Source organism: Nilaparvata lugens, chromosome 3 (assembly GCF_014356525.2).
Source record: "Nilaparvata lugens isolate BPH chromosome 3, ASM1435652v1, whole genome shotgun sequence".
Taxonomy (NCBI): domain Eukaryota; kingdom Metazoa; phylum Arthropoda; class Insecta; order Hemiptera; family Delphacidae; genus Nilaparvata; species Nilaparvata lugens.
In genome coordinates this window covers 21553798-21575928 of record NC_052506.1, presented here as the reverse complement: position 1 = coordinate 21575928, position 22131 = coordinate 21553798, and the positions used below count along the sequence as shown (strand labels likewise).

Sequence of the window (22131 nt, the reverse complement as noted above, 5' to 3'; positions counted from 1 at the left end):
GGTTAAAAACCTGAGCGCAGGGGCCGAGTGTTATTACTAAAACAAAATTATTTCTAAGATAAATAAAATTGGTGGATTCCTATTAACATCTAAATTTGAAAAAATACAAAGAAGGAAAGTAAAAAAAGTAAGAAAATACGAGATAACAAAATAAAATAAAAAAGCAGACATCCTTGAATGATTGTGAACTTATCCTAGTTACAATATTACAAGAAATCACTTATCCTAGGATGTGAAGAAGCAATCCATAAATCTATCTCTCTCAGAAGTCTTCCATTCAAATTATCTGTTATAAAAAAGTAGGTATCACATTTATAAGCTTATGAACAATATAATCAAACTGTCTTCTACAAATGGATAGAACTGCATTGTGTGGTTCAAAGGTAGGTTGAGGGACGGAGATTGTAAGGCGATATACGGAGGTTGAAAAGTTCTCTATGTTTATTAATGTAAATAATCAAATTCTTTTTATACAGCTGCTCAACCGTCAATACACTAGATTCAATAAAAATACTGTCACTTGGAAATCGTTTAGGTTTGCCCAAAATTGCCTTTAATAATGCTTTTTGGATGGTGAATATCTTATTGAAGTGATTCGAATAAGATGCACCCCAAATTTTTATACCATACTGGAGATGAGATTGAATGTAGGCAAAATAAACTAATTTTGAAACGGCTATGTTACCCAACCTGCTGATATTATAAAATTTGTTTATCCAGTGCTTGAGTTTATTACAAAGCTTATCTATGTGGATTAGTAAATGAATTGTATGCACTAATGTACTCTTGTTCTCCTGGAAATAAAATGAGTTTGAACTTGGAATCACAAATACCTTTTTCAGCGGGGTTACTGTGATTGTGACTAGACTGTGGCCGTTGGTCGTTGGTGGGGGGACGCGGGGGGCGGGACGTGGCCGCCTCCTGATGCACCAGGTACATGTGGTTGTTGCGCGCACTCGGCATCGAGAACCTGCCAACAACAAATCAAATCCCAGTTACAAATTGCAACCTAATCCTACGACAAATATCTACAAAAGTGCACTGAATTCCTACAATGATTGTAATGTTTGTGAATTATTGGGATAGTGAAAATACGCAATAATATAAGTTTGTAAGGTATTGGTTCGTAATTCGTTTCTACTACGTGTAATTCATAACGTGTATTAGTTTCTATCGTGCATAATTCACTACGCCGACTAAGCAATATGATAATTCAATCTGTCATTGTAAGAAATATGTTATCAATTACTGATATATTTATTCATTCATATTCATTCATTTATCTATTTATACAATAAGTACATTATCAAAATGATAGGGAGAGGAAAAATAAGGTAACCTTCTGCTATTCCTCTCCCAAATTTAGATAACACGTATAGTGTTAATCACTATATAATCACTATGCAATGAACCCAATAATCAATGAATTCATTGTATTTTGTTTCCACTGTGTGTGATGTATTTAAACAAATTTTATATTTTCCTACACTTTGATTTGGGCATTACTCACTTTTGGCCGCAGACGGGACACGCGTACGAGTTGTCGACCGGTTTTCCGTCGGCCAGCATCATGGCGAGGTGGTCGACGAGTGTCTCGGGCGGAGGCAGCGTGCCAGGCTTGACCGTCCCAGTCGCAGCCGCCCCCGTCCCCGATCCCCCCGCCACACCGCCCAGCCAGGGCAGCTTGGGCAGGTTGTGGTCGCCCGCCATCAGACTGCGCAGTTTCGCTGTCGTCTTGAAGGTGAGCGTGCGGTGGTCCAGGTCCGCCGAGCTGCCTCCACCGCCTCCGCCGCTCTTCAGCTGGCTCTTGCGGCGAACGGCGCACAGTTTGCCCAGGAGCTGGATGGCGCCCGTGTTCAACCTGAAACAAGCCAATCAACATTATCAAATATTCATCAAATCATCAAGTAATAAGGTAATAATTATTCTGGATTGTTTCATAAAGGACTTGGCAGGATTGGAGGTGAGAGACCAGTCCAAGACTGCTGACAGGGATGAGTGGAAAAGAGTGGTAGAGAATGCCAAAGCCCACCCAGGCTGTAAAGCAGACGAGAGAGAGAATAATAAAATTATTCAAATTAAAATAATGATATTTTCTCGATGACACTATGTTTCCACGTGAATATTAGAAAAAAAACACTTACTTTTCTAGGAGTAATTGCGTTTTCAATATTTACGTAGAAACACAGACTGAAATCAAACTATTCAAAAGACATAGAAAACAACATCAATCACAAACTAAATGTTATAAAAAAGGAGTAATAATGCATAGGAAGTTGAATGCTGTCAAGAAAGTATACAAGTTTGGGACATGGCTGATATAACATGTTCAAACTGTAGTGAGATTTACTTCTAGCCTAGCCTACTTTAAACTGTCACTAATGGTTGAGCGAAAAGCTTATGTTCTCTAAAACAATGTTTTATATTATCAATAGATGGAAATGAGTACAATACACAGTTGAATATCGTAGAAATATCCTATTTCTGCGAACAATTTCTATTTATATGTTTTTATGTTTATACGACTGTATGTCACCGAATCTCGAACACGGCTCTAACGATTCTCACGAGATTTTAAATTACGTAGGTTTATGATATAAAAATGTGATTGCACTGGGTCTCATCCCTAGGATAACTCGCTGAAGGACATTAAAAGGATAATTCATCCTTGAGAAAACATCTGAAAATTTCGTCGTCTGTCGATAATGGAAGTGAGTGAGCGAGTGCGTGTGTGGGGGAGTGAGACAAAATCATGTGTCAGCTGTTGAACTATTGCATTCACTCCGCTGGTCTCACGAGAAATATTATTCTGTAAGAAATTTTCAATTTCTGAGACATGATCAATTTCAAAGACATTAATGGATATAGGTCTATATAGATTGTAATATAGATGCTATTAGTGTAGAATAGTACATAGTATATTAACAAATATTGTAGAAAACATACTATATCATTCTAAAAAATGTATTTTTCCTCCACCTACTGTCTAAAGTACTTAATTTACTCCCTGAAACATAATACTAAAGTGTCACTTTTTCGCTCTCGGTAGTAAAAAACAGAAAAACTCCCTAGGGAGTAAAAGTGACTCCATTTAAATAACATGGGGAGCATCTCTATTTTGAAACTTACATTGTAATAGGTTAGAAGGTCTAAACTCAGATGAGAAAGCATAATAGAGGTGTCTGTCATTGAGTCAACTGAATTCAATACCACAACCAGAAATTTGATTAACTCATGAAATATATGTTTGTATGATAATTATTATATTCTTAATATTAGTAGACGATAAAAATTTATACAATTTTTGAAATATTTTATTCTATTCAAAATACCAGCCAACAAAAATTTTTGATTTGCAATTCAAATCTGAACCGCGTGATCTGGAGTCAGCCATTTTTGGTAGCTGCTCAGCTGATATAATTGTTACAATTTTTGCCGATAGATAGCGCAATCGGCAGTGCCAATCAGACGACCGGTTTTTAGGTTTTAGATTTAGGTTATGTTGTTAGGAATCATTGTCACCAATACGTAAGTTATTAGAATGATTTTATTTGCAGTTTCTATAAAAAAATGTAGATGGAGGAAAAATGTTGTGTACATCACGAGCGAAAAATACTTTTTCTCCCTCAGGAAAATTGCTGCCCTCGGCTTCGCCTCGGGCTTCAAACTTTTTCCCACAGGGAGAAAAAGTTGTACTTTTCACTCTAGATATACAAATAACTATTAATTTCCTCTTTCCTTATAAATTGTATAAATGCTTTTGTACTCCAGAGCGAAGCTCGGTCCCCCGAATATCCAATGAAAACTATATAAATAGAACTAAAGATTTCTGTAACAAATATTGAACGAAAAACTGAATAGCGAAAGAAAACTGTCCAAAATAAAAGCTGTGCCGAAACCGGGAATCGAACCCGGTAACGCTCAGGTGCTAGTCAAGCGGCTCTAATATTCCAGCAATTGGTCAAACGTCTTTTATACCGTTGTAACTTACCAATCAAGAAATGACTAACAGAGTAACATCGTAAACAATCGTAGGCTACTCACTCATGATCCTGATTCTTGGCACCGAGCAGATTGTTGAGAGCTTTGTCCAGCAGCGAGCCAAGCGCAATCGACATTTTACTCTTAAACTTCTCAGCGCCCTCCTTGTCAGCACCTCCCGCCTTTGCATCACTTCTGCCAAAAAAACATTCAATTGTAATACAAAATAACATAATAAAACACTACAATATTGTCTAAATAATATCATGAATTTATTTAAATTCTAAGAATTTTTCCACTGAAGATGGCACCATAGGTTTATAAACACGTATGTAATTTTTCAATAAATATTGATAGTTTTTGAGAATATTCTAGTGTTTCATTATGGATAAATATCACTACATCTCACCAAAAACAGTATCTGAAGACAAAATAACACTTCGTTCAACGAACTTCAAAGAAATGTAGATTTTTTGAAATAATTGGTTAACACTTACAATAACAGGAAGAATAATTATAACTATGTTGTATAAATAATTGGAGTAGGAACAATTTTGGGCTTCAGCATGTTGATCCTTGCCAAAAGTGATCGACTTATTGTAATAAATAAACAAGACAACTGATCAAGTAGCTACAGTACTTCGGAAAATTCGTGAATTATTCAACATCTTTTAATAGGTAATTATTATTAAACGAAAATCCAAATTATCGAAATCATTATTTTAATAGGGCCAAAAAAGCTCACCTGGTTTTCGTTTCAATTTTTATTCGATGTTCACAGATGTGGTTTTTCATTGCTTCACGACTGTTCATTATCTCCTTGCACTGTTGACACACCAGGCTGTTATCCATTAGATTGTCAACCTTTCGCTTCAAGTCGCTGATATTTGCTGAAAATACAGTAATCAAACGTTATTTTATAGCAACGGGAAATCATTATGGTATAGTCTGGAATCTACAAAATTGTGAATTCCATGACTCATTAGGAACTGTGATGCACTGTTCATAGGAGTCTACAAAATGTTTCTTATTTCTTATAATGTGACTAAATGAAAGATATATCGAAACATTAATTAAACATAATTGGTCTAAAATATCAGTATTATCATTAATCTTACAAAAACGCCTTGATAAACCCTCACTATATGTTATCAGTCAGTCCCGTAGACTGTTATAACATGTTATTAATTTTATTTATTATTGTTAATATAGAAAATTATTGTTTTCAAGATATCTGTTAATAAACTAAATACTGTAAAATGTATTTTTTCATTGCAATGTTCTACATATAAACATAATTTGTTCCTAAATAGCTTTTTACATAGTTATAGGGTTGTGAATATGGTTGTGAGATATGGGTGAGTTCCTACTTTCAGTGAAGTACATTACAGTACTGTGATATGGCCACAGAATATACAGAATGGAAACTTGTAATCAATCGCCTATCTAACCAATGCTTTTTACATGACGCCAATACTAAACACGTCACGTGACCTTGGGAAGTTCCAATCCTGGTCTTCTGATTGGCTCGTGGCAGTGAACGAGATCAATTGATCCGGATCATTGAAGTGATCCGAACCTACCATCAATACTATTACAATGCGGCGCTTCCTAACAAGATGGCGGATTTTGGCGTCAGGATATAGCCAAGTTTCCGTACTGTATGTACACTGTGATATGGCTACCCATTTATTTACAATGTACTGTATACTTTAATATTTCGTCCAGTCAGTTCAATTCATTTAATTTTATTATAAGTCTTAGACAACAGAAAGCATTAACAATAGTCATGTAAATCATAATTTATATCATTCATATGAAAACAAAATAATATTAATATAATCAAAATATAGTTTTCAAACAGTTTGGCGTAGACTGCTGTTTGACATTGGGGGGGGACGTACTGGAAGATCTGGGGGGCTTGCCAGTCGAAGGGGATCTGAGGGGTGCTCCCCAGCAAAGATTTTTTTGAAAAATAGCTTATTGAAATGATGGTTTTTAAAGCATATTTTACTTCAAATCCGTTTTAAATCCTCTTATTCGGCATTGGCAAATTAGTGGGTAAATAAATAAAATTCTGAGTTAATAGTTTCAAGTTTTACTGAATACAAATCATTTACAAGAAAACCCCAGCTGAGTTATGTTATTTTATTATCTGCCGCCGAAGATATGAGTTCTAATACAACACGTGCGATTAGCAACATGTACATTGCATATGAATATCCACAATATTATTTCAATCTTTGATTGTAACATACGGATTCGTGCTATTTAATTGCAGCATTTTTTGTTGCATTTTTGCTACATATCTTGCATTCAATTTATCCAACGTTTAGTTTATTCCCAATTTAAAGATTAACTAATAAGAATTTATCATAATTTAAATCTTCAATAAATTTTTCCGGGGTACATAGCCTATACCATAAAATATTAAGGGGGATGCATCCCCCGTGTCCCCCCCCAGGATCAACGCCCATGTAAAACTAATAGATATGTCAGTTGCAGATTAATACCATATAACAGCAATCAATCCTGGAAAATGGACATAGCACTTGAATGTCAATACAAGATTGGTTTTATACATTAATATTATTAATGCCTAGGCCCAATTTGTTATTCTGTACTGTTATTTTGAATTTGGATTCGACTGTTATGTATTGTGAAAATAAAAAACTGTTGACATTGTCATCAACATTATTATTGTGAAATTACATTCTGCAGCAATCAAGTGATATGAATAATTTGACTGTTCACCTTCAGGTCTGCTGCAGGCATTCGAGCACGAAGCCATATGGAACTGCAGCGCGATGTGACCGAGGAAGTAGCGACCACAGGTCGGACATGCAGTGCGCGGCTCACACTCAAGCGACTGCCGTGCCCCTAGCGGCTTGGAGCGGCTCTTGCCGCTTCCGCTTCCACTGCCCTCGCTATCAACTGAGCTCTTGCGTCTGGATCGGTTTGTTTTCACACCGGTTGCTGATGGCATTTTGTCCTGCAACAAATCCGTTGGCAAAGTGTTATAACAATTCATATAGAAAATAGGACAGATATGGCAAATTTTATAAAATAGACTTAATAAGATTTAGGCTCAACTCACACTTACGCGACTCAGGTCGAGAAGAGACTCGACTCTAGTCGGAAGCATGTGTTTCCAAATGGTTACACTCAGACCAGTCGATTCTAGTGTCCGCGACGTCACCATTTAAAAACATGCTCGACTAGAGTCGAGTCTCTTCTCGTCCATGAGTCGCTTAGGTTGAGTTGAGCCTAAGACTATATAAAGACTAAATATTCAAGTCTATTCACAAACAAAATCTCATTGTACATGATTGTTGATGATCAGAGATATTTCATTTATAGAAACAATATAAATCGATTCAGGAACAGAATGACTAATGAACATTTGAACAGTTACATCATAATGGTTACTGCAACTTACACTTTAAACTTCAAGAAAATATCTGCTGCAGAAAAATAACTGCTCTCATTGAAAATACAGTACAACTGTGTATGCGTATTTACCAAGTATTGGGTGATATTTAGTATTATTGCAGAGGACACATATTTGAATGTGAAAAAGTGTACTACTCACCAAATCTTGCTAAAATACTACAAATAATAATAAAAAATACAAAAAAGAAATAATGAATAATATCCAAACTAATAATAATCTCAATAAATGATAAACTGTATTCAATTAAGAATAAATACTCTCATGCAAGGGAAGTTTCCCTGTACGCAAGGAGGAAATTTATCTTTTTAGTCAATAAAAGTTTGAAATTACAAAATTCTATTTTGCATAAGGTTTCCTACAGTTTTCTTTGGTATTAATTTATAACTGTTATGCTGGCTCATAGATTTGAAAGTTTCGCGACCGCTTCATTATCTTGTGTAAAAAATTCAGTTTATATTTCGGACTCAAATTGATCAATAAATAGGAACATGAACAACACACATACGACATAACATCTGGACTGTCTATTTTGAATTAAGTATAGAAACCATTTTTAGTGAATGTCTGTTGGTTCATCCCAAATTTCGTACTTATTGTCAATAAAAGTAAGAGTATAAATGAAACGTGTCTCATTGAATTGTGCCTACCTCTGTTGGTACATGTACCAACATAAGATTGTACGCGTAATGCGTATTTACAAGTATTGGGTGATATTTAGTATTATTATCATTGCTGAGGACTATTGAATGTGAAAAAGTGAACTACTCACCAAATCGGCGGATATCTTGATCTTCTTGAGACGTTGTTCTTTGAGTTGATCGGTGGCAGTGAACTCGGCGGCGTGAGGGTTGGGAGGTTGGTTGGAGGGTGGAGGAGGCTGGTTGTCGAGGTCCATGAAGGTGGGAGCCGAAGAGGGGGGAACGTCCTCCACACTGGGCGGGTAAGACCACGACGAGTTGCCAGTCTCGTTGCGCATGCCCATATCCTAAACAAACACACACACAAATATAGAACTGAGAGATAGTTCATATTAAGGTTCTTATTTTACCTAGAATGTAATCGAAGATATGGTACCTTTATCGTATACTGTAATCTACACAGAAATCAATCATGTAGATATGAATCCTATACATATCCCAACAAAAAACACACACACACACATATAAAACTGAAAGATAGTTCATATAATAGACCTGAATATATCAAAGTTCATATTTTACCTACAATAAAACCGAAGATATTATGGTAGGATACTGTGATCAACAAAAAATTCTTGAAGCTACAATTTTATGACGATTTATAACAATGTTATTAAGATTATAAAATCTTAGTTTTTGTTTTTATCATATCCTCATTATAATATTGTCTTAAAATTATCAAGTTGGGTAGAAATTATAAAAGAAAGTAGGAATTATAATTGAACAAAATATTTCTAATTGGAAATAATAACATTAATAAAGATAGTCTACTAACTTTTGAACATAAGATGTTGAAATGATTAAATTGAGATTGATCAAGTACGTTACATTGGCATTTTAGATTTAAAAACTATTCTAAACAGGGATTAATTCCTGAATTATTCAATGCGATGTCTTTGTTGGCATAATGCTGTTCAAAAAATACTTCGTTCAATCTATAGAATCTATTTGAGTTAGTTCTCTCTTATCACATTTCTATCAGGATTACATTAGATAACCCTTGTGCTTATATATTATTTACAATATTTTAATGGGATAAATAGAAACTAACCTGAAAGTAATTGGAACGTTCGTACAACAAATGGTCATGATATGCACCCACTTCCGACTGCAATTCGGTCAGATTGTAAGTTGGATATGTCGACACATCTGGGTCAGCCAGAATCTGAAGATCAAACAACATTTATTAGCATCATTTGTGAAAAATAATTAAAACACGTTATCTGTTTCCGGCATATATTCAACATGTACAAGCATATCATAACAGTTCATAACTGAATGAATGCTAAACTCGAATGCATAACACATAACTGATGTACAAAAAATCCTTATAAAACTTCTAGTTACTCTTTTATTGGCCTATAGAAATAAGTTTCTTAATACTTTTTCAAAACTTAGCAATGTCTTGCTTATTAAAGGTGAACCTTTGTGCAAGCACTTTTATTTATGCAAAACGGAACATTCCCGCTAATTTATTGTTGACTGTAAAACTTTCTTACTCTCAAACAAGTTTTCCCAATTCCCAATCAATGGAGTTGAATAAAATTGATATATCACACAACATACTATTGTATGAATCGGTAGTATATCAAAGAATAATCAATTGGAAAAATAATTTTGAGTATGCAAATGACTCAAAATGAACAATACACATCGTGGTACGGTACTACAATCGATCAATATGAACATATTCCTTGAGAATATTAGACTCATACAGTGTTTAATTTATCAGCATCTTTTCAAACAGAATGAATATATAATATTATTAGGTATATTATTCGATGTTCAAAATCATTAAATTACATAGTAAATAATTAAATGCAGTGTCGGCAAAGTACCGTCTAGAGTAGACTTTTCAAACTATTAATGATAAATGAATCGTTTTTAATCTAACTGATTTCTACTGGGCTGCAGACTCTACCATATAGTTAGATCGGACACCTCAATTTGATTTATTTCGTATGATATTCACGAAATAAATCATACACATTACATATATTTGTAATTAGAGTTGTAAAGACAGCTCAAATGATATTATTTTAGGTTATTGTTCAAGTAAGTTTAGCTACTTGTTTCACCTTGTTGACAGAGTCGAGAATCGATCCGAGACTGCTCCTGCCGCCCATGAAGCTGGAAGTGACGTCGGTCTCCCAGAACGCACTCATGTTGTTGTCCGGAGCACCTGACGACGAGGACCCGGCGATGCTCTGGTTATCCCATCCGGACGCATTGCGCATCGACGACCAGTCCGTGTCCTGCCATCCGTAGGCCAGAATCGCTTCGCCCGCCGCCTGCGACAGATCCTGATCCATGGCGTTGTTGGTGTTGGGGAACGCGGGAGGAGCTTCTCCCAGGAACCCCAAGTTGCGCTCGCTTTCATTGGGCGAAGGGGCCGGTGGAGTGGTTAGGGTGGCGGGAGAAGGGGAGATAGTTTTGACGAGTGATGGAATGGTGCTGGGAAGTGTGGGTAGTGGATTGTTCTGCAACGCATGACGACTGGCATTCATTTTGTGCGACGTTGTGCTCTGATGGTTGACCAGCAGCAGTGCCGAATTGAACTGTTTGTGACAGAGGAGACAGTCGAACTCCGATGTTGTACGAGTTTCAACCGGTTGTGGCGATGTTACCGATGTCTTATTCTCGCTCTCCACAACAGAAACCTGCCAATTGTTGATCTTCATCTTCTTCAAACGATTGATCTTGGTTTCCGCCAGCTTCTCACTCTGTTTCAACTTTTGCAGCCTCTTCAGCTTGCTCAACTTCTTCTTCGACATTTTTCCCAAAAGAGAAAAAGACTTGAACTTTTTCGAGCTTTCGTCATCGGAAGTCTTCCGCCTTCTCTTCTTCAATTTCAATACACTTTTCTGGTGAGCGCGACAAACGAATGGATGATTCTCGTAAAGCAGGCATTGGTCACAGTCAGATGGCACTTCGTAATCGTAATTGCTTTGATCGTAGTTGATTTTGTGTGAAGTAGAAGTGGAATGCTTCTGTAGGGACTCGGTTTTCACTCGCTTGTGACAAATTGTGCAAAACAAAGTGTAGGCCGTTTTCTGGCCAGCGTTGGATGTTAGAAGGCTCTCTAGAACACTAACTCCTTCTTTAGTTACTTTCTCAGTGTTCTGGTCTTGCTCATCAGACGATTCCCTGGGGAATGATTCTAAATTTTTGACAACTGATTTCTTATCCAATATACTGCTTGCTGAAGTACTCGCCATTTCAGTGAATGTTGATAGTTTCGGAACAACGATTTCCTTATTCTTCTGTGTCATATCTTCATCGAATGACAACGGTGTAACAGTTTTCTTGCTCGAATTAAACGCAGTATTATCTCTCTCGTCTCTAGTAGATACTTGTACTGAACTCTTCCTATCAACTTTCTTTGACTTACTCTGCGTAGCCTCCCTATAGGATAATATTGGCGCTGATGTTTCATTGACGAAATCGAAAGGACTCGTCTCCACCTCTGTCTTAGCTGGAGAAATCGGAGCGTCATTTTTGTCGACATTCTTTTTGAGTAAACTCGGTTTCCCACCAAATGAAGACTTTTTAGAACTTGCAGTCGTGGGGAAATCGAAAGGTCTCAACTCCGTCTCTGTCTTTCCTGGAGAAATTGGAGATTCATTTTTGTCGACATTCTTTTTTAGTAAACTCGGTTTCCCAACAGATGAAGACTTCTTAGAACTTCCAGTCGTTACATTCTGTTTTGGTTCATCAGTATTCTTTGGATCTGTAGCTTCTGTCGAAGATGCAGAAGACTTCGAACAATTATTCAATTCATGCACAGTAGTGCTTACTACCTCTTTCGAAGTAATAGTTGTGAGGACAGTATTTTTAGGATCTATAAGAATTATATCCCCCTTTTTTTTCTTTGGTGGTGGATTGGGAGTCTTGTTGTTAGAAATTGTCTGAGAACTTGGTGTTTCCTCCATTGGAGATATTTTGTTGTTGGATGAATGCTGGGTACTTGATGCTTCATTTTGCGTAGATAACTTGTTGTTAGATTCTTCAATGGCAATCTTATTGTTGGAAAGCAACTTGGTAGTTGGCGTTTCCTTCTGCGTAGATATATTTTTGTTTGTATCTTCTGTGGTAACTTCTTTTTCTTCCTTAGAGGACAAACTTCTGGTAGTTCTGGCTGAATCATACAATTGGCCCGAAGCTGTACGGTGCATTTCCATGATATGTCTGAAACATAGATATGGATGAGTGAAATCCATTGGACACGCTGTACAAGTCATTATCTTGCTGTCAGTGTGCTTTTCTTGAAATTCTTTTCTGAGTTTCGTATTCTGATTGTGGACAACACTGTTGCTATGCTTTTTGTAGGCTGACTTGCCAACCGATCTATCGCAAATGAAACAATAAACCATGGTTTTACCATCACGGTTGAACTCAGTTGTCTCATGCACAATTTCGCTTTCTGCTGCGTTTCCATCCGAGGATTCAGTAGCGGGGATGTCGTTGCAAGTATTTAAAGGATCTTCTTCTTTGATTTCAGTAGTATCACTTATTTTGACTTGATCATCCTCAGAAGATTTTGCACATTCCTCAGAAGACTCATCAACCGACGAAGATCTGTCTAATGATTTGGTACGGTCATTAGTGTCCATATTGGAAGATCCAGCAACTGCTAAACTTCTCTTTCCCCTCAGTTGCAGATCAGAATTGGTAACAGTGCTCTCTTCAGACTTTTCATGTTCAATACTTTCCTTCGCCTTGGCAAGTGAGGAATCTAATCTCAAACTGCTTCTCCTTCCTTCACGTAGCAAACTTAATTCGGGATTCAAAATCATATTGTCCTCAGATTTTGAAGTTGGTTCGTTGGGCAGAGAGTTACGTCTCGCTCTCAATGAACGCTTTTCTTCGGTAACATCATCTTCAGTTTTCATGGTAACATTGCCAGGAGTAGTTTCATCCAGTTTTTTAAAAGTGATTACAGCTTTACCATTCACATCACTAATTGAACTATTCAGAGTTTTTCTCTTTGCAGAAGATTTTTCAGTTTCAACATCTTTCACTGTATTAGTTTTCGATTTACTGCTGGTCCGACCCACACTGCTTGACGAATCATCAACTTTTCGTTTCGCCTCCAAACGCTTTTTACCTATCATATTTTGTTTTGTTTTGATGAGCAATTCATCGTCATTGTCTCCGTTGTTTACAACTTCCTTCTTCATAGGTTCTATCATTGAAGTTTCAATCAACTCCATCAACGAATCCTCATGGTACTGCAGCTGGTGTTTGTACGACAAAAAAGGAAAATCAAAAGATATGTTACAAATTTCGCATGACTTGATGAATTTTCCTGCATCCGGAAATAGATTGTCAAAGTCTCTTCTCATTTCAACGTTCCTCTCATGTGCTCCACTCTCCACATGCTTTCTCAGGTAGATTTCCATGATGATTTTATTGCACACCTCGCACAAAAATCTTTTACCTTGACGCTCACCAGTTTCTGATGTTTCTTTCATGAACTGCAACAATATTTTCTTTGCATCATCATCAGTCTTTTTCTGACTTTCATCGTCACCTAACGATTTTCTCGAACCTTTCTTCTCAATTTCATTCACCTTTTTCTCAGTGCTTGAGCTTTCATTGGGAAGTGAGAACCGCATTGACTTTCTCCTGTTTTCATTTGAACTCATTTCATCCTTGTCATTACTGCTGCTCTTGTTTACCATCAGTCCTTGTCTAGTCTCTCTTTTTACACTGCTCTCTTCGTCATCTTTATCAGTTTCGGCTTCATCTTCATCATGCGGTCTCTTTCTGCCTCTTACTGGAGTAGATTTCTGCACGATCTTCGCATCGGATTCTTCTTTTTTCTTCACTGCAGTTATTTTAGAATCATCTGGCTCGTCTTCTTGTCTGCTGAGATTAGTGGTTGAGCGTTGTCTGAGCAAACGACTAGCTTGCTTGTTGTCGGGTTTGCTTGTTTCATCCTGTACGGATTTATTGAGGTCAGCTTTTTGACGCATTCCTGACCGGGAATTCCTTGTCACTGGTGATTCCCCCTTCTCGCTCTTGATAGATTCCGCAATGCTCGCTCTTGATTCGGACCTAGTCAACCTGGAACCTTTCTTTGAAGAATCGGTGTTTTCCTCGTTCTTATTCTTGCCGATTTCCTCCGGAGATAACACGGGAATGTCTTGGGTAAGTGCGGGAACTTGGTCAGGGTAGGGCTCCTCGGGGGAAAGTTGAGGCATGGCTCGATCATCGCAGACATGCGCCTGTTTCAGCGATTCTGAACTGAACGATGTGTTGCACTGAGCACACGTTATTCCGCCCGCGGCTTTGCCGGTACAATACGAGCACTTCTTCATGTGCCTCTGACACGCCGAGCTGTTGTCAAACTGGGTTCCACAGCCTGAACACATTATCAAATTGCCATCGACACACATATTACGTTTCCTCAAATCTTCCACACTTTTCTTAAAATCATCAGAACACCGTTTCTGTTTATCCGCATCTTGTTTTGTAGGTTTACCACTCGTTGCTTTTGCCTTAACAACTGTAGTAGAAGCAGATGTTGACGTTTGTACTTTCTCATTCTTGTCAACGGTTTCAGGAATTGATTGTTTATTGTCTCCACTTGTGTTCACCTCTACAGCTTGGATCTTGTTCTTGCCACTCACCGCTGTTTTATCAACATTTTTCGCCGAAGATCCCTCTTTAACGTTGAAAACATTATGTTTAACTTTAGCTTTCTTCTTCGCGTCTTGGGCTCCAGAATTATCTTCCTTTCCAGGAGTTGAACTCTTCTCAACTTTCGAATGATCTCTCTTCAAAGTATTTTTACCCTGAACAACAGTCACAGATTTCTCACTAGTTCCAGCTTTACTCTTGTCAGAAGTCTTGGGTTTTTTGCGACTTGGCGATTCAGCTATCGGTTCCTTACCAAGAGACGTTTTACTTGTTTGAGGTTTGTCATTTGGTTCAGCAGTCGGTTTCGAATTCTTGTCATCCTTGTTTGGCGATTCGGTGGGACTTCCATTTGTGACTAGTTTTGGTTTGAGCAGTTTGGCTGCTTGCTTCTTGGCAAGGGCGGTTTTGTTGTGCTGGTAGGTGAATGGCGTCGAATATATCGATCCCTGTACAACAAAAATTACATCGATTTAGGAATAGAGTAAATAAAAAAAATTCTAAACTAAATAAGTAGTTGAATTACAAATTATTATTTTCCACAGTTAAATCCTATTCTATTGTAATTTGCTTGAAATAAAAAAAAGATATCCAATATTGAAACTATTGTCACGCAAAGTCGACAGTTGAAGTAAAACAAAATTTATTAAACTGGACTACCAGTCTAGCCTTTATCATTCGGTAATTCTAATGATTCTCATATAATTCTGAATTATTTAATAAACAAAATAACACTTATTTACTGGAGTCAACATAATTTCATGTTTGAAGTTTCAGAGAATTTCAAGTTTCCTAAATTGCAACAATCACAACTGAATACTAAATGATGAGCCTGGTTGAATGATGCAGCCGTAACACACGTATATTATAATAGAATATTTTCATTTAGAATGATATCAAACTAGGAAAATAAAAACCTTTTTTCAGCTATTTTCCACAACAAATCAAATGATTGTGATAAATATCTTTACAATATAACTATGTGCAACTACATGAATTTTTCATTATGATTTTATGTGTCTATGGTAAGATGATCACATGTATTACTGCAAATCAATCGTCTCATTATTTGATCAAATTATAAATATGTGCAGACTGATAGATGTGAAAACATTTGGAAAACAATTTTTAAAGGTATCAAATTAATGAATATAATTAAAAATCTAATGATTCAATCTCTAAACAATCAAAAACCATGCAAAAAGAAAAATTGAAGAGTAGACTATTAATAAGGTGAGCTGGTTTTTCATTAATATGTCATACCTTGAGCCGTTTCCTCAACATTCGGTTCTGCATTTCACACAAAAATACACGCATATTAGAATGCAAATAGATGGTTAATTGAACAACATTTTGATTGTAGCCTATAATAGCAAAAAGCGAGACACTAACTATTAGAAGTTGCTGAGTCCTAGATTTAAATACCGTACTTGATAAAATTTACTTGATTTTGAATTGATTGTTTTCAATTGTGATCGAAAGATACCTCCAAGATTAGTATGTAGAGAATACTCCAATAAATGTAAGGTACAGTGTACTGTATAGTTTTGCTGCTAATGTTTTATTATAGAAAGTATTGAGTGTACTATACTATAGGCTATTATTTAATACATATCATTTAATTTAAATAAGGAAACAATGGAAAGACTGACAAACAGAAGACCAGCAATGCAGACCAGCAGAGTACCAATTTCATAATTGTTGTAAAAACTGTAAATACAGGAGGCGATAAATTATTTGTCAATGATTACAGAATACAATCAACTTACACTGCTGATCGTCCCTTGACTACGAGTCTTGACTTCGTTATCATCAGCGAAAACCCTCCGTGAGATTCGCTTAGCTGGTAGATTTGCAATCATCTTCTGGATGGTTTCCACTAAACAACAAAATATTCTGTAAATCCTGAGTTGTATTTGAAAAAAATATATAATATAAAAAAATGTGCATGGAAAATTGTTACCGTATGCTTGCTGACAAGAATGAATGACAATGAATCACAAGGTTCAAGGGATATCTTCTTTCAATAAAAAAATTGAAAATAAATTCAAATAGCTTTAGACAATAAATGAAGAAAAATAACTTTGATATTCCCAATGAGTTAAATTATCAACTTATAAGAATCTCTATCTCCAAGGTGAACTGAAGCCTGCTAAATAAGAAAACCTAGCAGATCATCAAATAATGCACGTAACCTAGAAATCGTAAAATACAGTTTGGTATTCTTCGGTCCGGTTTATAGAACACTTACTGTATCTAATGAAGTCAATCTATATGAAATCAATAAGTTCAATATTTTACTAATAGGTTGACATGAGAATTAACCACTCGTTCTCCCCAATTAATTTGAAGTTATAGAAACACCTAAATACAATACTATATTTCAATCTAACAATATTATATAACTATTCAAAATTATTCTTTCAGTCAAGAGAATAATTTATTCATCTCTCAAATACCAGACAATAGGAATTCAACAATTACAAATAATGAGAATGTGATAGAATAGGACAGAAAAGAAAAATATAGAACGTGGTGATCAAGTTGAATGGGTACTTACTGTCGCCAGGCTTAGTGCGAATCTTCATTCCAGGCTGCTTGGCCGGAGTATTAGGGATGTTGCGCTTCAAGCCTCGTCTGCCTTGCTGTCTTCTTCGTCTACTGCCAAATGGTCTCCATTTCCTACAATAGAGTTGTAAGTCAGCGAACATCAATTTCAAGGTATAATAATATTGAAAGGACAGTTCAATAAAGAAAAGTTAGATATAATCACACGCTGTAATAAAAAAACTATAATCAAGTATTGTTCTGAAGGTGTAAGTAACTTTAATCATAGAGAAAAGATGGTTCAAGTTATATTTTAGATAAGACGAATAGATAATATTATCTTTCTATATAAATATACCTTATCTTTTGTCAATGGTTGCATATTCTTGTTTATTTTTGAATTGCAGAGATTCTGATAGGAACCAAGTACTCTATCAAAGTATTGAGAATGGAAATTTGACTGTAATCCGCAATACAGTTCACTTAATAAAGACACTGACAGGTTCAAGTCAATTATGTACCTCCCTTCTAACTCCTTTTCACATGACATTTTAAATTGTAATTTAGTTTTCACATTTTCACATCTCCTTTCACACTAATTACATCATATAGGCATTTTCGTTTTCAATCTCCTCTATGTCGTAGAGTTGAATTGATTATAAAATATTTGATTAAATATAAATTCATGTATTCATATTCATGTAATAGATGAAAATTGGGGAATTTTAATGAAATCCGTAGAACAGTTCATATACATTCAATGATTAAGAAATTCATTAAAATTATTTATTTAGAAGCTTATTTATTTTTCACACCCTTCTTTTTAACCAGTTCAACGACTGTTGAACTTTGAACATGAACTCGATTTGTGTTGTTGATATAAATATCTAAAAGCAGTTTAATGTTTTAAATTGACAGATTACAAAAGATAGAAATTTTTTAATCGAAAGATTATTATGAGTTGTGTTGTTTAGATACGGTTAATATTTGAAAGCAATTTAATGTGATAATGTTTTGAACAAGTACAGCAATAAATTATTGAAGTTTTGAACATACCGATTACGACGGTTGCCGGGCGAGCTGACTCCAAGCATAGTGATGGCCCAGGTGGTGTCGCCTCCACAGTCCAGGATGTGGCGATGGAAGTCGGGGAGGGTGAGTGACACCTTGCTGCATTTGGAGCATCGCAGCTGAGACGACGATGCAACTGCAGCTGCAGCAGCTGACTTGCCTGCACCCGCCAGCACACCCCTAGCTGACAGCTGTCGCTTGCAGTACACCACCTGCCAGGACTCGGCCTCCTCGTCGGCCACCTCATGATGCGGACACCACACGTTCGGATGCAGCGCCAGCTTGTGCTCCTCAATGTCCCACAGCTCACCTGTGCAGTAGTTGCACACCGAACAAATGTACCTGCGCGGTCGCGTCCACTCGCCACTGAACTCCACCTCCTCGACGGGCACGTCATCCTGGTCACTCCTCTCTGTCTTCACCAGCTCCAGACACGTCGGAATGTCGCGAAACTCACTCGCCGAAGCGCCGCCGCTCTCGAAGCACGCGTTCTGCGGCGTGAATCTCATCGCTTTCTGCGTGAAAAGATCTAGGTGCGACATGTCTTTCAAGTAACTAGTCAACCCGCCGCAGCCGTCGTAGTTCTTCGGGAAACTGTACTTCTCAATAGACGACTTCGGACTGATCGGCAACTCTTCCTTGTTCGCCTCATCTTTCACCTTTCCTCGTTCAACAGATGAAAATGAAGCCGAGAAACTCAACCTTCTTTTTGGGACCGGTACACTACGAGACTTCACATCATGTTCCAGCACCTCCTGTGAATCAAGCTTGCCATCCAAATGATGCAGCAGATTCTCCTTCACGTTACGAGTAAACGAGTTGGGATTGTTCTCGTTATCCGTCGGATTCTGCGCATTACTGTAAACATCATGTAACAACCTTCGCTCGTCTCCGTCATGCGTTTGACTTTCAGTGAATACATTCATCTTCTGATCGATTTTGATTTTTCGTACCGGCGACTTTTTCCTGGGATTGATGCCGTGAGCTACACGTTGGTGACGAGTCATGTTGCCTATTGAACAGAACACCTTATTACAAACACTGCACTCACTTGAAGCTGGTTTCTTCTTCTTCTTTCCAACTTTCACATTGCTTTCAACCTCTTTAGATTCAACTTTCTCATTGTTCTCAACCACTTTATCATCAACTGTACTTCCCAATTTACCTTTATCATCAATATCTTTGGTTTCTTCGGATTTTGATTTGTTGTCTTTTGTTGCAGCCTTTGGTTCTGGTTTCTTACTCGCAGCTTTAGTATTATTATTGTCATTCTTTGCTTTGCTGTCAGTCTTATTAACACTTTCATTCCCATGTTTTTCTTTTTCTGCAGTATTAGGTGGTCCCACTCTCACCAACATTTTTGCCAACTCGTATTTTCTATTTACTTCTGTATTGCCGTTCTTCGTAACTTTAGTCTCAGTCTCAACCTTTTCCACAATTTCGGATGATTCTTTCTCAATTTTGCTCTCACTAGGTAACTGAATATCTTCGATTTTGTTGTCCTCGTTCGCAGGTAATTTCACCTCAGTTTCTTCGTTGGTACTTGACTGGCGACTCGACTTCTTGACAGCTTTTTTCAAGCCGTGTTTCACACGATTATGCTTATCCAGTTCAGCTTTACTGCCAAATCTGAAATGACAATTTTCGCACCCAAAATACTTCTCCTTATGCGCATTGCACATATGCTTGAACAAACTTGACTTGTCTCGGTATTTGTCGGAATTGCAGACGAAGCACTTCTGATATTTCTTCTTGAAATGGTGGAATTTGTTGTGGTGCTTGTTTCTAGCAGCGACATTCACGAAACTCTGGTCACAGTACAAACAGAGATGGTGTGATAGGGGAGGAGAAGCAGATTTTTGAGAACATATTTTTCGGTGAGCGACGAAATCTTTTAGATTGTCAAACTGTTCAAAGCATTTTGAACAGTCGAAAGTTTTGAACTCATCAGAGCCTAGTATATGCTGTTCAAACATATGATTTTTCAAGTCGTTTTTCTCGTCAAAACATTTCCTACACGATGAACATTTGTATAGGCCTTTCATACTTTCATCCTCTTCTGCATTCGATTTTTGACTAGAAGATTCAGCAGCGATTTTGTTTTTGCTGGGCGCAAGATAGTTCTTTTTATCCTGATCGGAGATGTATCTGACATTAATATGTTTGCGTAGGTAATGTCTCTTCAAGCTAGCGACTTTGAAGTACTCGACTGAGCAGATATCACAGTTCAACACCTGTTCTCCCTCGGACTTCTCCCTCACTTGACTCACATCCAGCTGGAACACAAAAATATTCTCGGCCTCCTTACGGAGTCCCGATTCTTCGGTGGTGATGGAGATTGTGGGCGGGCAGTTGAGTTGCTGTTCGAAGTGGAGGATTTTGGGTAGCGGAGGACACTCGATGCCAGCCGCCACAACAGGAACTATGGTCGGCGGAGGGGTCTTAGCAGCCGGTGGCATCACCTGACTCAGGTATGGCTTCTTGTGGATGATTGTCAACTCCGGGTTAGAGGCTATCTTCATGCAATGCTCGTTATCGTTCAAATTGATTACGGGAGCCCGGGATGAGAATTCCGAGGACGATCCCTCGGTAGACTCCGACAAACCCGGTGAGCTTGTGTTGATAGCATCGGACGGCAGCGAGGAACGTCTCAGGAGGTTGGGTTTGCAAGGCACTTCGAGTTTCTTGAGACTGGGTATTGGTTTTAGATTCATCTTGGACTTGGCGGCAGTTTTCGGGTTAACTTTCTTGATACTGGCCAGTATTTGTCCAGCCTGAGTGAGGTTGTCCAACACTCTCAAACATTGCGCATAATCGGGAGAGGATGTTTCACTGCGGGACGTTGCACCCGTGGGAACCAGCTTATCGTTGGCATCGCGTTCCAACTCGATGACCGTTCCCAACTTCTGCAGTTTGGCGAACACACTGCCTTCCACCTTATCGTTGAGCGGCTGATTGGTTTGGCCCACGGAGCCAAGTGACAACTTTTGTTTCTTCACCTTTTGCGGGATCACAGTCAGATTGGAAGGTAGTTTCAGATTGGAGAGGAACTCTTGCGTTGGCTGTCCTTGTTTCTTCGGCGAATCTATTGTCAAGTCTATCTTCTCCATCTGTAACAGTTTTTTAAATCAGCGATAAGTTGAGACTTGAATCTTAGCGGGGAAAAGATCAAACATTCTAAATCGACTTGCTTCAATCAATTACTAATTTTATTCAATTCAATAAAAAACACAAAATAAATCAAAATACAAATCTCTAATAACAATACAAAAACAGGCTTCATGGTGGGGTGTAAGAAGGAAGAAAGGAGGAAAAACACCTACCCAATTATGGTTTCGCATGTAATAGGCTGGTAGAAGGTATAAAAGTAAGGAAAAAAGGGCGAAGAGGAGTAAAAAAGGGAAAAATGAGATAAGAAAGATAAGCAACATTTTAAGCGAGTCCATTTCCAACTAATATAGCTGAAAATGGCATTGCATTTAATAGTTTAAGCAGAAATCTTGAGTCTTATAAGTTGATAAGAACATTGATGTTATACGTAGATAAAGATCAAACATTGACATTTAAATGGCTTCATTCTATTTCGACGGAAATAAAAAATATCACATTACTAATTTACCTGTTCTAATTTTAAATAAAAACTATTGGAAATATTATTCAAATTTATTTCAGTGAAGACCAAACATTTTCAATTTACTTGAATGTTCAAAAACACATACAATTTGTTAATGATCTATT

General features: G+C 37.3%; 1 protein-coding gene across 7 annotated transcripts in view; it reads right to left on the bottom strand.

Annotated features, from left to right (window-relative positions):
• The window catches only part of LOC111064391, a 125194-nt gene that overhangs the window by 4067 nt on the left and 98996 nt on the right, over positions 1 to 22131 (bottom strand). For 5 of the 7 annotated variants that reach the window (XM_039423288.1, XM_039423282.1, XM_039423287.1 and 2 more), the window contains 12 exons: positions 18379 to 21503; positions 17336 to 17457; positions 16545 to 16654; positions 16039 to 16065; positions 10212 to 15224; positions 9185 to 9298; positions 8205 to 8420; positions 6736 to 6973; positions 4727 to 4871; positions 4045 to 4176; positions 1511 to 1861; positions 834 to 970 (listed from right to left, as the gene is read on the bottom strand). In XM_039423288.1, coding sequence (XP_039279222.1) covers positions 834 to 970; positions 1511 to 1861; positions 4045 to 4176; positions 4727 to 4871; positions 6736 to 6973; positions 8205 to 8420; positions 9185 to 9298; positions 10212 to 15224; positions 16039 to 16065; positions 16545 to 16654; positions 17336 to 17457; positions 18379 to 21503 — 9730 coding nt within the window. The remainder of the gene's footprint in view (positions 1 to 833; positions 971 to 1510; positions 1862 to 4044; positions 4177 to 4726; positions 4872 to 6735; positions 6974 to 8204; positions 8421 to 9184; positions 9299 to 10211; positions 15225 to 16038; positions 16066 to 16544; positions 16655 to 17335; positions 17458 to 18378; positions 21504 to 22131) is intronic. The other 2 variants (XM_039423285.1, XM_039423286.1) reach the window with 2 other exon arrangements.